At 39.9% G+C, this 17,316-nt stretch overlaps 1 protein-coding gene across 1 annotated transcript; it reads left to right on the top strand.

Moving 5' to 3' along the window:
• The first annotated feature begins 280 nt into the window (after nt 1-280).
• Nucleotides 281-15,305, top strand: wrap53 (WD repeat containing, antisense to TP53). The gene is made up of 11 exons (XM_028038899.1): nt 281-492; nt 1,927-2,322; nt 2,416-2,584; nt 3,341-3,436; nt 3,716-3,824; nt 6,247-6,335; nt 9,359-9,582; nt 11,084-11,295; nt 12,217-12,320; nt 12,397-12,540; nt 13,817-15,305. Exons 2-11 carry the CDS (start codon nt 2,073-2,075, stop codon nt 14,076-14,078), a joined length of 1,659 nt encoding a protein of 552 aa, XP_027894700.1. The 5' UTR covers nt 281-492; nt 1,927-2,072; the 3' UTR covers nt 14,079-15,305.
• The last annotated feature ends 2,011 nt before the right edge of the window (nt 15,306-17,316 follow it).

Here is a 17,316-nt window from a genome sequence, read left to right as displayed (position 1 = left end):
TTTATGACGTTTGTTTTTCCTTCCGCTAAGTTTTTCTAAGATGTGATTGGATGCTGGGCTACTGTCAAATCAGCGGTCTTAGTCCTATGAAATCTAATTTTGAGTAGCTTAATGTTGGGTTTCCATTTAATGACAAGTAGCTGAAATCCAGCTAAATACATACTGACACTTTTATTTTTCCCGAGATCCATCTGTAGACTATTCTAAACAAAATCCTTTAAGTATTTGAGAGGAAACCTAACGCGGAAGTGGAGGGGAGCAAATCTCAAATCCCTTTAAACGAATTCTCGCGATAGTTCCAAACACATGGCTACCTACTTGTGTTTACAACTTCTCGATGAGCTGGTAAGCAGCACAGAAGTTCCCTACAAAGAAGACGTCGACTTGTATTTGCGGGCTTGTTGTCTTCTTCGCTTGTGTGAAAACTTTTGAAGCCGCAAAGAAGGAAAAGGAGACGAAGCTCAGCGTCAACGGTCAGCAGAGCTACAGCAGGTGCGTAGCTGCATACTGTTAGCACGAGCTAATGCTAACTGAAGCTAAACAGAGCTTGGTGGCCGTTTCTTTGTTCCAAACACATAAAATTTCCTTTCTCCATTGTCAATATTAATGCGGTGGGGGGGAAAGCAGCAGGGCTGGAGGGAAATTTATCCATGACTATATTTATGCAGTTAATTTAAAATAACGACCGACCGTTTTGAAGTATCTGACCTGTCACGACTCGCCACAGGTGTTTGGAGGAGCATTTTCAAGGCGTTTTTTTAATGTACTTTTTCCTTTAGTAATGCCAACATTTATTTAAGTTGCAGCTTGCTAAGGCGCACAAATGTATACGTTATAACACGAACCCTAAATGTTTGTCAGATTCAATTATCGTTGTCAACTATTTCTTAAACCTACCAGTATGTTGAAATTGTGCCTTTACTGTGCAGTATTTTTATTATGTTTTTATATGATGCGTGTTTCTATCTTTGTGTAAATCTACTTGCTTTCCTGTCTGTGACTTTCTATTCTAGTTACTTGTCGAAAGGAACCTTTCAGTTCAGCGGTTCCACTTTAAATTTCATAAACTTAGCAGCAACGTTACATTACATGGACATGCATGTATACAGACAGGGACTCATTGTTAGCAGTCATGACACAGATGTTAAAAAAAACTGAAAATGCATGCAACTCTGTAGCTTAGTTTTACTCTGGAAAAACTTTGGAATGTCTACCTTTTGTTCTGATTAGATTTATTCAGTGGGATTAGTATTTATTAACATTTTTGTTCCCTTGTTGGCACTTTATGCTTATAGGACAACACCTAGTTTTCTTTTTTACCATTTGATAAGGTTGAAGAAGACAGAGGGATATTTGACTATTCCTTTTGGCACATAAGACTTGATCAGTGGTGAGAAACTCTGAGGGCATGAAGTTAATACTCCAGGTCAAGAATCATCATCATTATTATTATAAATGTCTACTGTGTATTTTTTAAATTCACACAGACACATACTACTGACTAAATCAAATTAAAAAATGCTAAGTCATATTTTTGCTTCTTAAACTGTTTTCTCAAGAAATGACTGCAGAACAGAGGAACATGCGAACAGGACATTGTCCATAAAATCTGTTCAGTCAGTAGAGTAAATGTTGGTTTGGCATTTGTGAATGTATGTAGGGGATATCACATCATTCTGCATGCAATGTCATTCCATTTGCACCTAATTTTATGTATTTATGAACATGTCTTCTTTGTTTCTCCATTTGTACGTAGTGCCAAAAGCAATAAAAATGAATTACCAATTTGTATGCGTGAAGGGGAGGTTTAGAAAGACATCAACGTCACAACGAGGGAAAAAAACTGTCTTTAATGCTTCTTGAAACAAGCAAAAATGTTCCCTGAAAACCGGGCTTATATCTTTACCCACTTCCTGTTTTCTCTAGGTGGGTGATGTCCTCAAACCCCAACAGACTCAGCCGTCCACACTGCAGGAGGAAGCACTATCCCAGTAGCACTTACCTCACCCACGTCTGACAGCCACCCGCCGGACTGCGGGCCTCAAAACGCCGGGAGGAGGATCGATAAAGCCATGTCCGATTCAGCTGGAGGTGGAGAGAGCGGAGGCGTGGCGGCTGGTGGGCAGGACTCTGAAGCAGACGGCGAGCCCCCTCAACAGGTCCCGCCTCTACTCTGTCAGTCTGAGCAGGTAGAGCAGGAGACCCCAGAGGACGGGCTTCCACCATCAGCCAAGCGCTCCAGGATGAGAGAGGAGGAGCAGGGAGATGGAACACCAACAGAGTCTGAATCTGCACAGGGAAACACCTCCACATCTGCACAAAGTAAAACACTCGTCTTGCTAACTGAGTGTGTTTAAAAACCGGAAGTGTGGCCAAAATATTGTACTCACAGATTTTAATTGTATTTTTTTATAGCAACACACGAGTTACAGCAACCTGAGGTGGAAGATCAGAGAGTTGAAAATGTAGTAGAATGCCACCAGAATGGAGATGGAGGACCTGATGCTGCAGAAGGAGAGGAGACAAGACAAGAGGAGGAGTGCGATGGCGACGAAGCAGCAGACAGCCCCGCAGCAGGACAGCAGTAAGTTGAAGAATTTTTGTTTAAATTTTTGTTTTGTATTCTGACTTTAATTTAAAATGTCGCACAGAAAAGACAGCAGACAGAAAATACAAAGCAAGAAGGTACTGTTTTACACACGGTGGAGTTTCAAACTATTTTGATTTCTTCCAGGAAATATTTTAATCGCATTTTGGTTGTTTTTAATTTGGTGTCATGAACTTGATGTGATTGTTGAGGCACACAGTTCTTTTTTTCTTGTTTAATCTTAAATTTAAAAAAATCTTTCATGTGTTTTGTATACAGTTGTAGTGCCCCCATTAGGCCAAACACAAGATTTTCCCTCTTTTTGTTTGTTTTTTTTTCCCCAGTAAAACCTTTTTTTTAAAAAACATCAAGTTGGACTGATGTCAATGAATCTATATGTTCAAAATAGCAATAGGTTTTAGCTAAAACTGGATGGAGACATGACTGAAAAGAAAGAATGGAGAGAAAATGTGGGACCCCATTAGTTATAATGACGGAAAGTTTAGGACAAAAACAGAAGAAATAACCTATTGAGTGGAATGTTATTTAATAAAGTAATTATTTATAGTAAAAATAATGTTGTATGAATGTTTGTTGGTTTTTAAGCATTGTAATAATTCAGTACAACATTTAAAAATCATTTCATTTGCAAAATTACAGATTTTTTTCTTTTCCACGAGCTTCCTTTATTTTCTGACCAACATCAAGCTTCGGTTGTTATGGGTGTGTGTCTCATTTCTCTTTTTTTTCCAGCCTCAACCTGGATTTTACCCAGAATCCCTCAATGCTGACCGGTTCCTGGACGGAATACTCCAGCTTTCCAGAGAATTACCTGAAAGGCTGCAAATGGTAATCTTGATTTACAATAAACATGAACAAAACACACTGGAACAGGTGGTTTTCTGAACCACTCGTTGTATATTTATTTATCTTTGGCCTAATCACTAATAAGTCATTTTAATAAATGTCTTCCTTCCATTAAAACAAAAGGTAAAGGAGAATTTTCATTACATCAATCTAGATATTATACAAATGATCTTTATCTTTTAGCAGAGACAATTTTACTAACGGCTAATTCAACATGAAGCAAGTTGAGTTAATATTAAGTCAACCGTCTCCTCCATTTAGGGCTCCCGATGGTTCCTGCATCCTGACTAACAGTGCTGACAACGTTCTCCGCGTGTACAACCTCCCTCCAGAGATTTACAGCTACAGCTGGGACTCCATCCCTGAGATGGTGAGTTGGAAATCGGCAAATGTTTTTCTATTTCGAAATTGATAGTTGGAACCATTATTGACAATTCAGATTTTAAAGAAGTAACATTTTGCGTATTTAAATATTTATTTGCAGCATCAGTTTATGTTTGTCAACTTATTTTTTACTTTCATGATACTAAAAACAAAAATGAAGTGACTTTTAGAGAAAGAGTTGGTGCTCATGGTGAAGGGTTAAGTCAGTCCTGGTAATATTATCAATATTGACCTGCTCTGGTCTGGTATAAAACCTGTTGGATCACAACTATTGGGCCTTCTGAATTAGGTGTAGGGATGAGCAATATGGATTTAGAATTTTATCGTGGTGCTATTGTGATGATGATAAAAAAGTATGTACTATTCCTTTTTTAAATAACTGTACGGCTGTGACGCCATGGCATCAAATGTTTAATAATGAATGTAAAGAAAACCAAAGATATTGATTAATGCCAATCAAAGAAACTTGCCTTTTTTAAAAAAAAATCTCTCTTTAAATCAAATTGAAACAATCTCAAGATACATGTGTTTGTGGCATTCAAAGTGCCACAAACACAAATTGTCTTGAAAAACATTTCCATTTGAAGTAGAAGTCTGATTTATATCACCAAAACTGCACACAGTAACTACATTTAATTATATTTCCAAATTTACTGATATTTATTGATGCTCTTGTGGAACAAACAGAGGAGAAAATAGTTACAATAAGAATTTCAGTAATACTTGCAGGTGTCTATTAGACTTTATTTTTTCCTAACTATTATACTAACTACAAATATTTGAATATTTGTGTCTATGCCACCTTTTCAGGTTAAGAGAGTATAAATGTCTCTCACTAAACACATCCTTGTGGTCCCTCCATCAAACCCAAAGCCATTCATCCACCCAACTTTTTACCCAAACTAATCGTCCACATATATCTGCCTGCTCACCCGTTCATTCGTCCTCTCCACCTGTCCAGCCGACCGTCTCCCTCTTCCTCAGGCGCACCAATCCATCCACCCACATTTTGAGTCGCACGAAATGTATTTCTGAGGAATTAACGGATAGAAGAAAATGGCCGTCGTGTCTTTTTTAGATTTGAGAAAATATCGAGCGCAGAGCCAATCTCTCTTTTTCTATTATGGGCTGGCAGATCGGGATCACTGAACAAAAATAATTGAAATGTAATCCATTTTCCTCCACAAAGATCTGCCAGCCTTTTTTCATGAGAGCAGAAAATTGAGCTTGATTTCTTTATTTCTCAAAGGCAGCCGTCGGCCTTTGAATTTTAGTGCGAGTTATAGCCTGTTTTATTGCCTCTAATCCCATACAGTGGTACTTGCAAATTTATGAACGATTGAGATTTATTTATTTTTTTACTTTTTTACAATTTTATTGTCTTGCAAAGAGGTGATGTAAAAGCATCAGATTTTCCAGCCCAACAAATGAGAAAAAACGTCTCAGCTTGTGATTATCTGAGGAAAAGCTGCAAGGCTCATTATTTCATAAAACCCAGTTTAAAGCTCTGGAATGCTCTCAGCGTTTCCCGTAAGCTCTGCATATCATTTCCATTATTATAAAACCTCAAATTTTGATGTTTTTAAGCTTTAACTGTATTGGTGAAGCCATGAAATGGTTAATGCATTTCATCTTTGAAATCAATTTTACAATAATTGATTTTTGGAGCAACTTTTATCTGTTTGTGGATGGTGGAGTATTTTTTCTCTCTAAATATTTACGAGTTGTGGCTTGATCAGAATAACGTCACATAAAACCATCTTCCCCGTTATTTTAAAGGGAGGATTCTGGGAATTGTATTACTTCACTCAGCATTTCCTCTTGTAAAGCTGTTTTGAAACTTTCTGTCTTGAAGAGAAAAGGAGAAACACACTCCATTGTTTACTGCACATCCATTTTCAGTTACTCCATGTTCTGGTAAACATTCATCTGATGCTTTATCCTCTTGTGTTCCCCAGTTCCTCCAGCTTACAGACAGTCCTCTCTTTGCAGGCCATTAAACAGCCTTTTAAACTCAGAAGAGAAATTTATTGTAGCTCTTTTACTGAAGTCCTTGGAAATCTCATTTCATGCCTTGATACACTTTACTGGAAAGGACCAGAATCTGATATGTTGCTGTTCGTCTTACACCTGACTGTCATTAATTTAACACTCCTGACTTCACATTTAACTTCAAATTAACCTTCTATTATACAAGAGCATGTGCTGTGATAATCATGTCTTAGTTTTGATGCTTTTCCTTAATTTAAAATGCCAAAGTTTAAATTTTGTAATGTTTTTTTTGTTTGTTTTATTTACTGAAATAGATGTTGTATATAAACGTTGAACACAGATGTGCAGCATGGCGTGGCGTGCAGTATGCTAGACACAGATTCATCATTATTTGTGTCCTGTTCTTCCTGACCCAGAGTCCTGTGCTCAGGATGGCTGAAGGAGACACCGTCTACGACTACTGCTGGTTCCCAAAGATGAGCTCGTTGGAGCCAGACACATGTTTGTGAGTCGAAGCTGATATTTTCCTGCCTAACTTGAACTAGACTCTCCCAGGAGTTGGATATAAAACATATGAACACATATTTAACCAAATCCATAATGCCAATTTTTCTCCAGTTGGCATTATGGAGAAATGCCAATTGGAGAAAAATTGGTCTCTCTCTCTCTCTCTCTGTTAGTACGCCAGATTTACTTAATACGCCAGTAAATCTGGCGTATTAATAACTAACATGCCAGATTAAGGATCCAGAATAACATAAAAAACTTAAATTACTTCAGTTAAGGTCAGTGTTCATTTTTCAACAATGAAAAAGAGAGACTGGGCTGAAATGGCATCAATAATTGGTTCCATTGGCAAAATCACTGCTAATCTGAAAGAACTCAAAGGCTTGTTACAGATTTGTCAAACATAATATATAAGATCTTGATGGTGCCCAAAACCTTTAGTAAAATAGTCAAAGTAGGACTTGGATCTGATTGAGACGCTGTGGCTTGATCTTAAACAGACCAATGTGGCTGGATTGGAACATGTAATGAAATGTTGGATAAAAGCGACTCATCCCTGGTTATCACAATTAGCTGCTGCCATCAGGGCAGTGATTGGGATTATATAAGCTTTTAAAACAGATTTTTGTATTTACTCAAGTTATCTTCGACATTAAAATAGTTTTGTTGGAAACATTTAATAGTGAAGGAAGAGAAAGGAGAAACAGAAGCTAGCGCCTTGCAAATTGGGATTAACGTCGAGTGTGTTTCAGCGGTCTATAGTTAAACTAAACGACGGCTCATTTTCTGAAAGATCCTCTTTGATCTTCAGGATGTTTGCGCTCGTTATGGGAGCCGCTTGTGATGTCGGGGAAATAAAAGCTGTGAAAGCATTCTGATGTCGCTCATTACCAGTAAAGTGTCGGCCCTCTTCCTGCCTCCTTAGAGGCCGGTGACGAGTTTTAAATGCGGTCCGGCTCTTGAGAAAGCACTCCTGAGCCCGCATGACACCTTATGGTGAGATGAGGATCCCGTTTTCATCTTCCTCTTCTCGTAATTGTGACATCACCGCGTGTGGGGTTCAGCGCCAGCAGCAACACCCAGGCTTCCTCCTCAGAAACGGCGGCGGGACCTTCGGGGGCCGAGCTAACGAGCCGGGGTCAAGCTCCTGGCAGCGTTCCCCTCGTCTCCTCCTCCACCCCGTCCCTCAGCTCGCATCGCCTCCCAGTAACAAGCCTCCACCCTGCGGCAGCTCCCTCTGATCACACCCGAGCTCTTACACCGCTCCATGATGGCCGCCCTCACAGATAGAGGGGAGATGCAGAGATGAAAGCCGTGTAAACAGGAGGATGATGAACAAACGTCTCATGCGGGCAGGGAACCACCAGAGAGCTTAATGTGTTTATGCCAGGACGGAGTAGGAAGCAGATCACCTCCACCTTCGCTTCAGATGAAATATTATTAAAGGAAAAACAAATGTAGTCGCTCCTTGAATCGAGTGCTGCGTGTTTCAGATTCCCCCCTCCTGCGTAGAGGGACTAAGGGTCGTCGTTACGGCGCTCGCTTCCAGGCATCGCTCCAAGCTAGCAGCGGTCTAGCATTATAATTGGGCATTTCCCAGCTCACGGGGGCCGTAACGGGGCAACGCAGAAGAGGCTGGGGCTAATTTCCTTTTGTCTGACCGAGCCACGGCATTTCAGCATTTGTTCAGGGCTCGATAATTAAACTTAAAAGGCCGGACTCGCACCGACTCCGGCCTGATTTGAATCGGTGCGACTCGTCTCTATAATGAGGCATGGCGCGGGTGCTGAGTGTTTGTTTTCAGGCATTGATACACTCAGCCAGGTGTGCAGCAGCTGATGTTGGAAACGACAACAGGAATCAGTCAGAAAATCCTGCTTTGCAAACACAAAAAAGATTTCAAAGCACACAGGCAGCCTGTTTGGTCTAATATTTTTACACATTAAGCATTTTGTCCCGTAGAATAAAGGCATTCTTTTTTTCTCTCTGCTTATTGGTACCTTTCCAGAAAAATGCCTCGAGCTGCAGTTAAGATTTATTATTAGGAGTCCTTGGTGTTTTAAATAATCTGTTTCTAATAAACTCTCTTCCTTTTATCTCGGTACAGACACGGCCAACGGTTTTGGAAGTGACACAAATGTTGTGATTTATGACTTCATTTTTATACCCCCCAAAAAAATGTTTCTGGAGTTTCAAGGGCTTTGTTAAATTAGAAAAATACCTCAGATTAATCCGGAGAGAATATTTCCAGTGTTGATCATTCTTCTTTCTAACTTCTCTACTTCCGATTATTTGCTGGATGTGAGTTTCTAGGACAATCCAGTTTTATTGGTACATTAAGTTGATCGGTTGGCTGTTAACTCCTAACTAAAACCAGAATCTTTTGGGAAATTTAAGGAGATTTTGTGTGATAGACCATCACAAAGTCGGTCATTATATGGAAGTTTAAGAAAAACGATGCATGGCGTGGAGAATAAAAATGTGGAGTGTGCAAAGCTTTAGCCTGCTGCAATAAGCAATTAATTACATTATAAATTAGATTGAGCTTGATAATTTCCATTTTGATGATTATTAATTTTTTAAAGAGCAATTTGTTTACATAGACATTATATTTAATGTTATTTGTAGTTTGTTTTTATATTTTTATTTCATTTTTTAATTCACTTGTTTTTGGTTGTCTTATTATTTATTGTTTTCATTGGGGTATTTGAAAATGTTTTAATATTTAAAATATCTTCCTCTGCCTGTGATAAGTGTTCTTTACAGAATTAACGTTTATTGAACTTATGTCATTCTGCTATTATCAATATATTACTTGAAAATGTTCTCAACTCACAATCATTTATCGCAATAATTACAGGGACAATTTATCAAAGAATTTGTCATTGCAATAGGCCTAGCTGAGCATATTACACCTACTTTTGCCCATTTTTTGTAAAACAGCTCAAATCCAGTCATCTCATATTTTTATTTTGCACGTTTCCCCCCCCCTTGACCTCAAATATCATCGTTTTGTTTCAGTCTGGCCAGCAGCAGCCGCGACAACCCAGTGCACGTTTGGGACGCGTTTTACGGAAAAGTGCGGGCCAGCTTCCGGCCCTACAACCACCTGGACGAGCTGACGGCGGCGCACTCGCTCTGCTTCTCGCCCGACGGAGAGCAGCTGTACTGCGGCTTCGAGAAGATGGTCCGAGTCTTCTGCACAGAGCGACCGGGCCGAGACTGCGAGGAGCGCCCGACTGTGGGTCAGTCTTCATCTTTTTCACCTTAAACCAAACTAAATATTATTTAAAATGGTATTTCTGTGTCTCTTTTCACTGAGAATTTATTGTAAATTGAACTATTATTTATGTTTAAGCATTATATTCCACTCCCATAAGTAACTTATTGTTATAATCATTGTGAAGATTATGCTGTTTACCAGAACAAATTGAAATGTCTTTAAAGAAAAGTCGACTGAAATCACATGGTAGTATTCATACCATTATTCCCGGAAAATAAAATCCTTACAGAAGCTATAATGTTGAGATCTCGTCTGATGTCGGTTGTCTCCTGTTTTCAATAAGTTTGACAGCTCACTGTCGCTCCTCCCTGACTGAAGTCTCCTTGAACGAACCAACAATCAGCTTTTATTATGTTCAAACAACTAAAGCGAGTGAAATGTTTACTGTGATGAATTCCTCATTTCTGTCGCGCCGTTCAAAGTGGTTTAGATGTGCTGACATTAACAGCCAGTGTCTATGGATGGAGATGTTTCTTTGTACTTACTGGAGTGAAGAATCTGAACCAAAACAGCCACTTTTGAAAATGTCACTAAATGCTGTTTTTATTTTTTCCAAGTCAAAGGTTGCTTTATTTCTTCCCACAACTCGTTTTTTGTTGTTTCTCACATGAAGTGCCAGAATATGCAGGAAGACGGGTGACTTTTTGATTTATGTTTTAGCAGAAAGGAGATCATGACAAAATATGTTAACTAGAACCTAAGAAAATGCACCGTCCTTCAGTTTCAAGATTTTAACTTTTCAGGACTTAAAATCTTTACCTGATTCTAAAATTAGTTCCATTGAATCTCAAGTGAACAGAGAATATACTTTCAGTTAAATAAAGAAGGTACAGTAGGTCATTACCAAACAATTTTAAGTCCATTCTATGGAGACCAAAACTTATCTATAAGTGCAGAGGTTTAAGGCCAATGCGCGATATATCGGCATCAACAACGGCATCGGCTGATATTACTTGAAATGGTGAACTCATCACTCTCATTTACTTTTTTTTAAGTCTGCATTTCACCTTCTGTTGACTGACAGCAGAAGGTTGACGCAATCTGGGTCACCAACAGAACTGTAATCCTAAACGCAGCAGCAGATTTAGAGAGCCAAGGTGTCAGAGTGGCCTAGTCAAAATTCAGACATAAACACGAGTGAAATGCTGTGGTGGGAACTTAACTAGCTGTGCAGAAACACACAAGTCACTGATAAAGTCATAGAAAACATGACTAGTGGGTGTTATTGCTGCTTGGTCTCCACTGTGTTTAACAAATTACAGCGAGGAATATTTCTGTGTATTTTTGTACGGTTCAGGTTGGATTCAAACTGTTTTATATTTGTAAAACCTTAGAATTGCAGGTTTCACTGTCTCTGTTCAGCCTGACTCTGACGTGTCCCAGTTGAATCCATGTGAGCAGAACTCCTGTCATAATGTGTGAAAGGTTAATCGCTCTGCTAAACGTCTCTCCCTCTTTCTCAGTGAAGAAACGAGGCCAGAGCGGCATCATCTCGTGCTTCGCCTTCAGCCCGTGTCAGTCGGTCTACGCCTGCGGCTCGTACTCCCGCTGCGCCGGCCTCTACTCCTGTCAGGACGGCACCCTGCTGGCGCTGCTGCCCACCCGCCACCACGGAGGCCTCACCCATCTGCTCTTCTCCCCCGACGGCAACTACCTGTACACCGGCGGCCGAAAGGTCGGCGCACGCACACAGACGTGTCGAAAAGAGGCAGTTGTATTGTTTTTTGTAGCATGCGATGATCCCAATTAGCAATTAGGCCATCGCTTTTGCTTCACAGAGTGTCATGAAACCTTAAACTGCTTAATGAATCTCTTGTTTCGGTTTTTGTTTTTGTTCTAGTTTTCGTCATCTTCTGGCTGAAAGTGGATAATTATTTCTCCAGATATGATAACTTGTCCCGGGTGTCTTGGATTCTGGCAGCTTTATCCAAACAGAAACCAAAATAACTGCATTCTTTGACAATGAGGTCACAATTAAAGTCCTTGCACAAACATTTTGTTCATGGGGGGAAAAAATCTGATTGGTGTGCATTATGACATTTTGGTAAACACCAAGATGGAGTCAGACAGTTAAGTGGGAAATTATGGCGAGTTTCTGCGAACATCTTGCAGTTTGTGGCATGTAGAGGAGGCCGAGGGGTTTTTAGTTATTCTTTAATTTAGCGACGAGTTGTCAAGCGTCTTTTGAAAAGTAAACTGTAAACAGAAAATAAAAACCAGCTGCTTTGTCCCAATACAACCACAATGAACTTGTAATTTTACATGACAGATGGATACAAAAACGTCCATATTTCTGAGTATATTTGACACAAATTTGGATCTAATTTGAGAAATAGAAAGGTTGATATGAGGTCAAAGTGTGATTTAGGCATAAACCACACTTTGACCTCCAGTAAATTAAAAGCATTCAGTAAGGTTTTTTTTTAGGTACAAATATTTTTAAACTATTTTGAATAACTAAACTGTTTGATAACTGGGATCAAATTGAAATATTTTTTGTAAAGTTCCTTAAGACGACATTTATTGTGAATCGGCGCTATATAAATGAGCTGAATTGAATTGAAAACGTTCAGTAAATGTGCGCCTGTCATTCTAGGACCCAGAGATCTTGTGCTGGGACCTGAGAGACCCGGGGAAAGTCGTGTTTTCTCTGAAGAGGAACGTTGCCACTAACCAGCGCATCTACTTCGACCTGGACCAGTAAGTTGATCAGAACTCCGCAGAGCCGCATGTTTTCACTCGCAACCCCGATGATTTATCCTTCCTCTGCCTCCAGATCAGGCAGATACCTGCTGAGCGGAGACACGGAGGGAGCCCTGTCCGTCTGGGACACTCAGACGGCGCCCCCCGATGGAAACGAAGAGCTGCTGCAGCCACAGATACGCTTCCAGGCCCACTGGGACTGCACCAACGGCATCAGGTAGAATCCTTTCACTTAACTTCTGATTCAAACCGAGCCGATGCCACAACCCACTTCCTCCCACAACTTTCTCCCGACTGCTATTCATTTAGTTTGTCCTAGTTACCCACTGTAGGGAGAAAAATGAGCTTCACATTAAAAATAAATAATTTAGGAGCCCAAATTTAAGCTTTTTGGTTTTAAAGCATGAAAGATTGAAACGCACTTCCACAAATTAACAGCAGAACAAAAGCAATGATGATTAGAGGGAATAAAGGAATCTGTCAAACTCGGATAATTTACGATCCTTTAGTGACTCTCTTGCTGCTCTAATGTCTGATTGTCCTGCTGTGTTTTACCGCTTGGTGCTCCCAATTATCTTTCACCAAAACAAAAGACATAACAGGATCTAACAGTGAGATCAGCGTCTAATTTCACTGCAGGTTGTTGCTTAAGCATCACAGCGTTTCCAGAAATATCGCTGTTGCTAAGCAGAAATTCAACCTCAAAAAGAGGAAGATGATAAACATTAGCCTATAAGAGAAATACAGTATGACTCTAGCGCAGAGGTCGCGACCTCTACACGGGTCAAAGGGGAGGTCATCAGACATCTGATAAATTAAACCTTTTTTGTGTATTTCTTTTTTAATTCAAACTTATGTCTTAAAATACACAAGAACGTGAATCCAGCTTGTAACAAATTGACAAGGCATAAAATAAAGTATTTAATTCATAAATCACACATTCAGTGAGCAAAATTCTGTTCATTATGTTAAACTTTCTTAGGCAAAATAAAAACTCGCTTATGGCAGTGGCATTAGCAGACCGTCACTTCTACATTCAAACTTATGTTTAGAATAAGTAGTGTTTTTGTGTTGAATGCACAGTAATAAGAAATGGTTTATGCAGTACTAATATTAGTTTATTTGTTATAAAAATGCTACATGTGAATGACTGTAAAGACATTTGAATGAAAATGTGCGTTAAGCTACAGTTTTTCAATATTAAACAAATATCAGGTTTGGTAAAAGAAATGCACCGGCTACAAATATCTGAACAAACTCAGAATCCTGTTTTTTTATTAACCGTAACAAATAATATAATACCACAGTAAATTGAAACTTTACTTGTATTGCTTTTATCTCTAAAACAATACAAGTTTGAATCTGAAAAAGTTTGAAAACTTGCGTTGAAAGTGCTGAACCTGCTGGTCAGACTAATTAGTGTCCCTAATATTGTGGCCGGTGTGGCTCTTGTTTAACCTGTTGTGCAGTAACGCCCCGCCTCCTCTCTGCAGCGTTCACCCCTTCATGCCGATTCTGGCCACCTCCAGCGGGCAGCGGCAGTTCCCCTGGCCCACTGACAGCGAGGGCGAGGGCGACTCCTCCTCCGACACCGAGGGAGGAGGCGGAGGAGGAGGCGGAGCTACGCTGCAGCAGGAGGCCCGGCAAGACAACGCACTGACGCTGTGGTGGGCCGGACCGCTGAGCCCACCCGCTGAGGAGAGCCAAGACCAGAACGCTGCAGCTGCGGAGGCCTCAAGTGTCCCCTTAGCTTGACCAGATAGAGCACACAGACGGTTCTACACGTTTGATATCTTTAGTTTTCTTAAACTTCAATATCATTTTATTCTAGTGTTTTGCTGTTGAGCACAATTTTCTAGCTGTCAGTTTATGGCGCAAATAATCAGAGTCCTGTATTTTAATTTCAACAGTGTTTGCACATGCAAACTCCAAATCAGTGAAGAACGACAGTTCCTATACATTTTTATTAATGGATGGATAGTTTTCCATACTTTTTCCAGACTTGGAAGTTACTTACAAATTCCTAACCTTTCCAGATTTGTGTGGAAACCCTGAATCCAACATATCAAACCTGATAACTCTGCATTCGTCGTAGTTCAAGTTTCATCAGGTTGGACCAAAATCCAGTTCAGTTCAGATAAAAATCTAAGTTTTAATAAAAAGCAGCATTTTTCTTGTCATTTTAATCCAGAAATCTGCTGCTGGAGTCGCTTGAATCTTCAGTGAAGGCTTGTGTCTGTGTTTCGGTGTGTGTATCCCCTGACCGGAGCTGTAACCGTGGGAGTGTTTGTTTGTGTGTGTTTGGCTCCAGCGCTGCCCTTGGAGATTGCCTCTCTGCCACAGTAACAATAAGTGCCATTTGTTTCCCCGACCTTTGCTTTTATAAACTGAGAGTCTCCTGTTTTTCTTACCGTGTCCTTTGTAAAGCGATCAACGTACCGAGCTGTGTCGCGCCTCATGCCCACAGATGTATATTTTTGTAACGCCGTGCTGATTCTCTGAATGTCCCGTCTTTGAGCGACCAGTTTAACTCTCGCTACGCTCTGTGAAAGTCTTTAATAAGTGGGTGCAGCTGCTAAACGGGTGTTATTTTTTCTACAGTTTGAACATGTGGTGTGTGTGTGTGTAGGCGTGTGGCGACTGAGAAACACAAAACTGGTTTGAAGGAGGGATTTTTCTCCGTTTCTGTCGCCAGAGTGAGGGTTTGTGTTGCTGCAGGGCTTCTGTGCTATCTATCCAACATATGCCTTTTTATAATCAGACACTTAGAAATTAATCAGTTTTTAACGCCTCCGCACTTCTTTAAACTCATACCTGTTGCCAAGCATTACTATTTCCACTCAGTGATAATACTGCACCAATTTATTCTCTACTAAGGATCATTCAGAACCATGCCGGGCTTGAAGATGCCAAACAAGTCTCTGGGTAGATGTCTCTGATGCTTTAATCCAAGCTGGAGTGAATTAAACTCGTATCACCTCACACTTGATTCACTGTCTCGTTTTTCCCTGTCAGATCTCCTTCAGAGATCTTGTGAATACAAGACGATGTTCTGAACCTGAAGGGAACCTGGTTTATGAGCTCCTCTCCGACGGACACACACTCGTGTATCTGATCATCTGGAACAGCGGGGACTCGGCAAGCAGAGCTGCAGGCCGAGTGTTGTTGTGTTGTGCAGGTTGCTTAGCGATCGTCTCCGCCTCGGGAGAGAGACGAAACGAGATGGAGAAATATTGGGGAGAGGGCGCAGGAGAAGGGAAAAAAAAGTGAAATGATTGAAAGTCATTCCTCAAAAATGTAATAACTGGCTGCTCAGGAAGTGTGGAAGAAAGTTCTGTAATGAAGGTTTAGTAGCAAGATTTAGGTGTTTAAACCTGCTCTCCGTCTGGTTTCTGAGCTCCCCAGATGCTTCACAGCATAAACAAGCTGTAATAATCTAAAGACAGCAACGTGTGTTAACAGCTCTTAAAACCAGAATTATTTACTGTACTTAAAAACTTTAGAGGCTATATATCTATATTTATATCTGATTATTATTTCTTTAAATAAGGGCATCACCTCCACAAAAGTAAAATGTTGAAAAGGTGTTTCTTAAATGAGTTTTTGTTCAGAAAAACATCTTTCAATTCTCAGCATAAAACAAAGTATTTTCAGTCAAATGCAAGATCTCTTCATATTTAGTCTTTTATCCGGTGTATGACGAAAGGACGTTTGAGAAAATGGGCAGGAGTTCTGCTGCGTCCCTCCAAGGTGGTCAAAAAGCCAAAAGCAATAAAAAAAAAGTATAGTAAAAGTTTCATGAGCGTCGATTTTTTTAGATTTTGAGTTGGAGATCCAGTGATTCCTTGATTCTAGGGCTGCTTGATGTTATTCTCACTTTCTCATCTGTTCTTCCTCTCTGTCACCTTTAGCATTTTGAACAATGTCAGTTTTGTCCAGTGTGAACATCTGCTGCCAGGAGAATCTGTCCAGCTGGCTAAACATTGCATTAAAATGTAAAATGGATCTTACTAACTCAGAAAATATAATTTCACAGTTATTACACTCCAAACAGCCCTTTGCGATATGAATGTCACACACACTGATATTCTAATGATATATGAAAATATTTGTGCAGCCTAACATAGATTCTTAAAAAAAACAAAAACATAAAAATGCCTCAATAATGAAGCTGCACAATGAATGGCAACTAGCGAACCAAAAGCAGCCAATCCAGGAGCGCCTTTCTTTTTCCTTGGCACTCATTGGTTGTACCACAAAGGTTGGCTTCTGCTGTACTGCTAAGATGGCTGCCACTGTGCGATTATATTTGTAGTGTGCACCGCTGACGTTAAATCACAGAAGCTAAAGCTAAAGTGCTAGCTTCAAATCAAATTTTATCTGCCCTCGAAAGACTGCATTCATCCAGCACAAATTTATTTTCACCCTATAACTTCTATGTTCTGTAATTTTCTTAGATATTTATGTTCTGTTCTGTCCATGTTTGTTTTCTGTAAATAGTAATTGTTGGGGCAGAGAAGATTTGCCACTTCAAAATAAGGCCATGAGTACAAATATCTAACGTCTGAAGTCAATAACCAAAACTTCAATGCATCTGATTTGTCAAATTTAAACTGAATAAAGTTAAACATCTAAGTAAATTAGTGCTAGAAATTAAGAAAAAATGTATTTACGAGAAGCTCAGTGTTTTCATAGTTAGATAAAGTGCTAAACAAGAAATTTGCTATGCAATTAGCTGATTAGCTAAAGCGTGCCCACCATTGAATATTGAGGTATATTTAGTGTTTGAACGACTAAAACAAGCAGCTAAAAGCGTTTTTAGAAATGGTTCTCCAGGATTCTCTGACTCTAGCTGTGATCCCTATCCTCTGTGAACACAAGGGGTCCAATATAAACAGCTAAAGATCCACTGCGTTAGATCAAATATTATTCATGGCTCATAGAATGGCTCAGTCAAAGTCCAGGCCTGCAAACCTCAACAGCATGATGCAGC

Source organism: Xiphophorus couchianus, chromosome 14 (assembly GCF_001444195.1).
Source record: "Xiphophorus couchianus chromosome 14, X_couchianus-1.0, whole genome shotgun sequence".
Taxonomy (NCBI): Eukaryota; Metazoa; Chordata; class Actinopteri; order Cyprinodontiformes; family Poeciliidae; genus Xiphophorus; species Xiphophorus couchianus.
The sequence above is the reverse complement of the archived record's forward strand: the minus strand, read 5'-3'. Positions and strand labels throughout refer to the sequence as shown.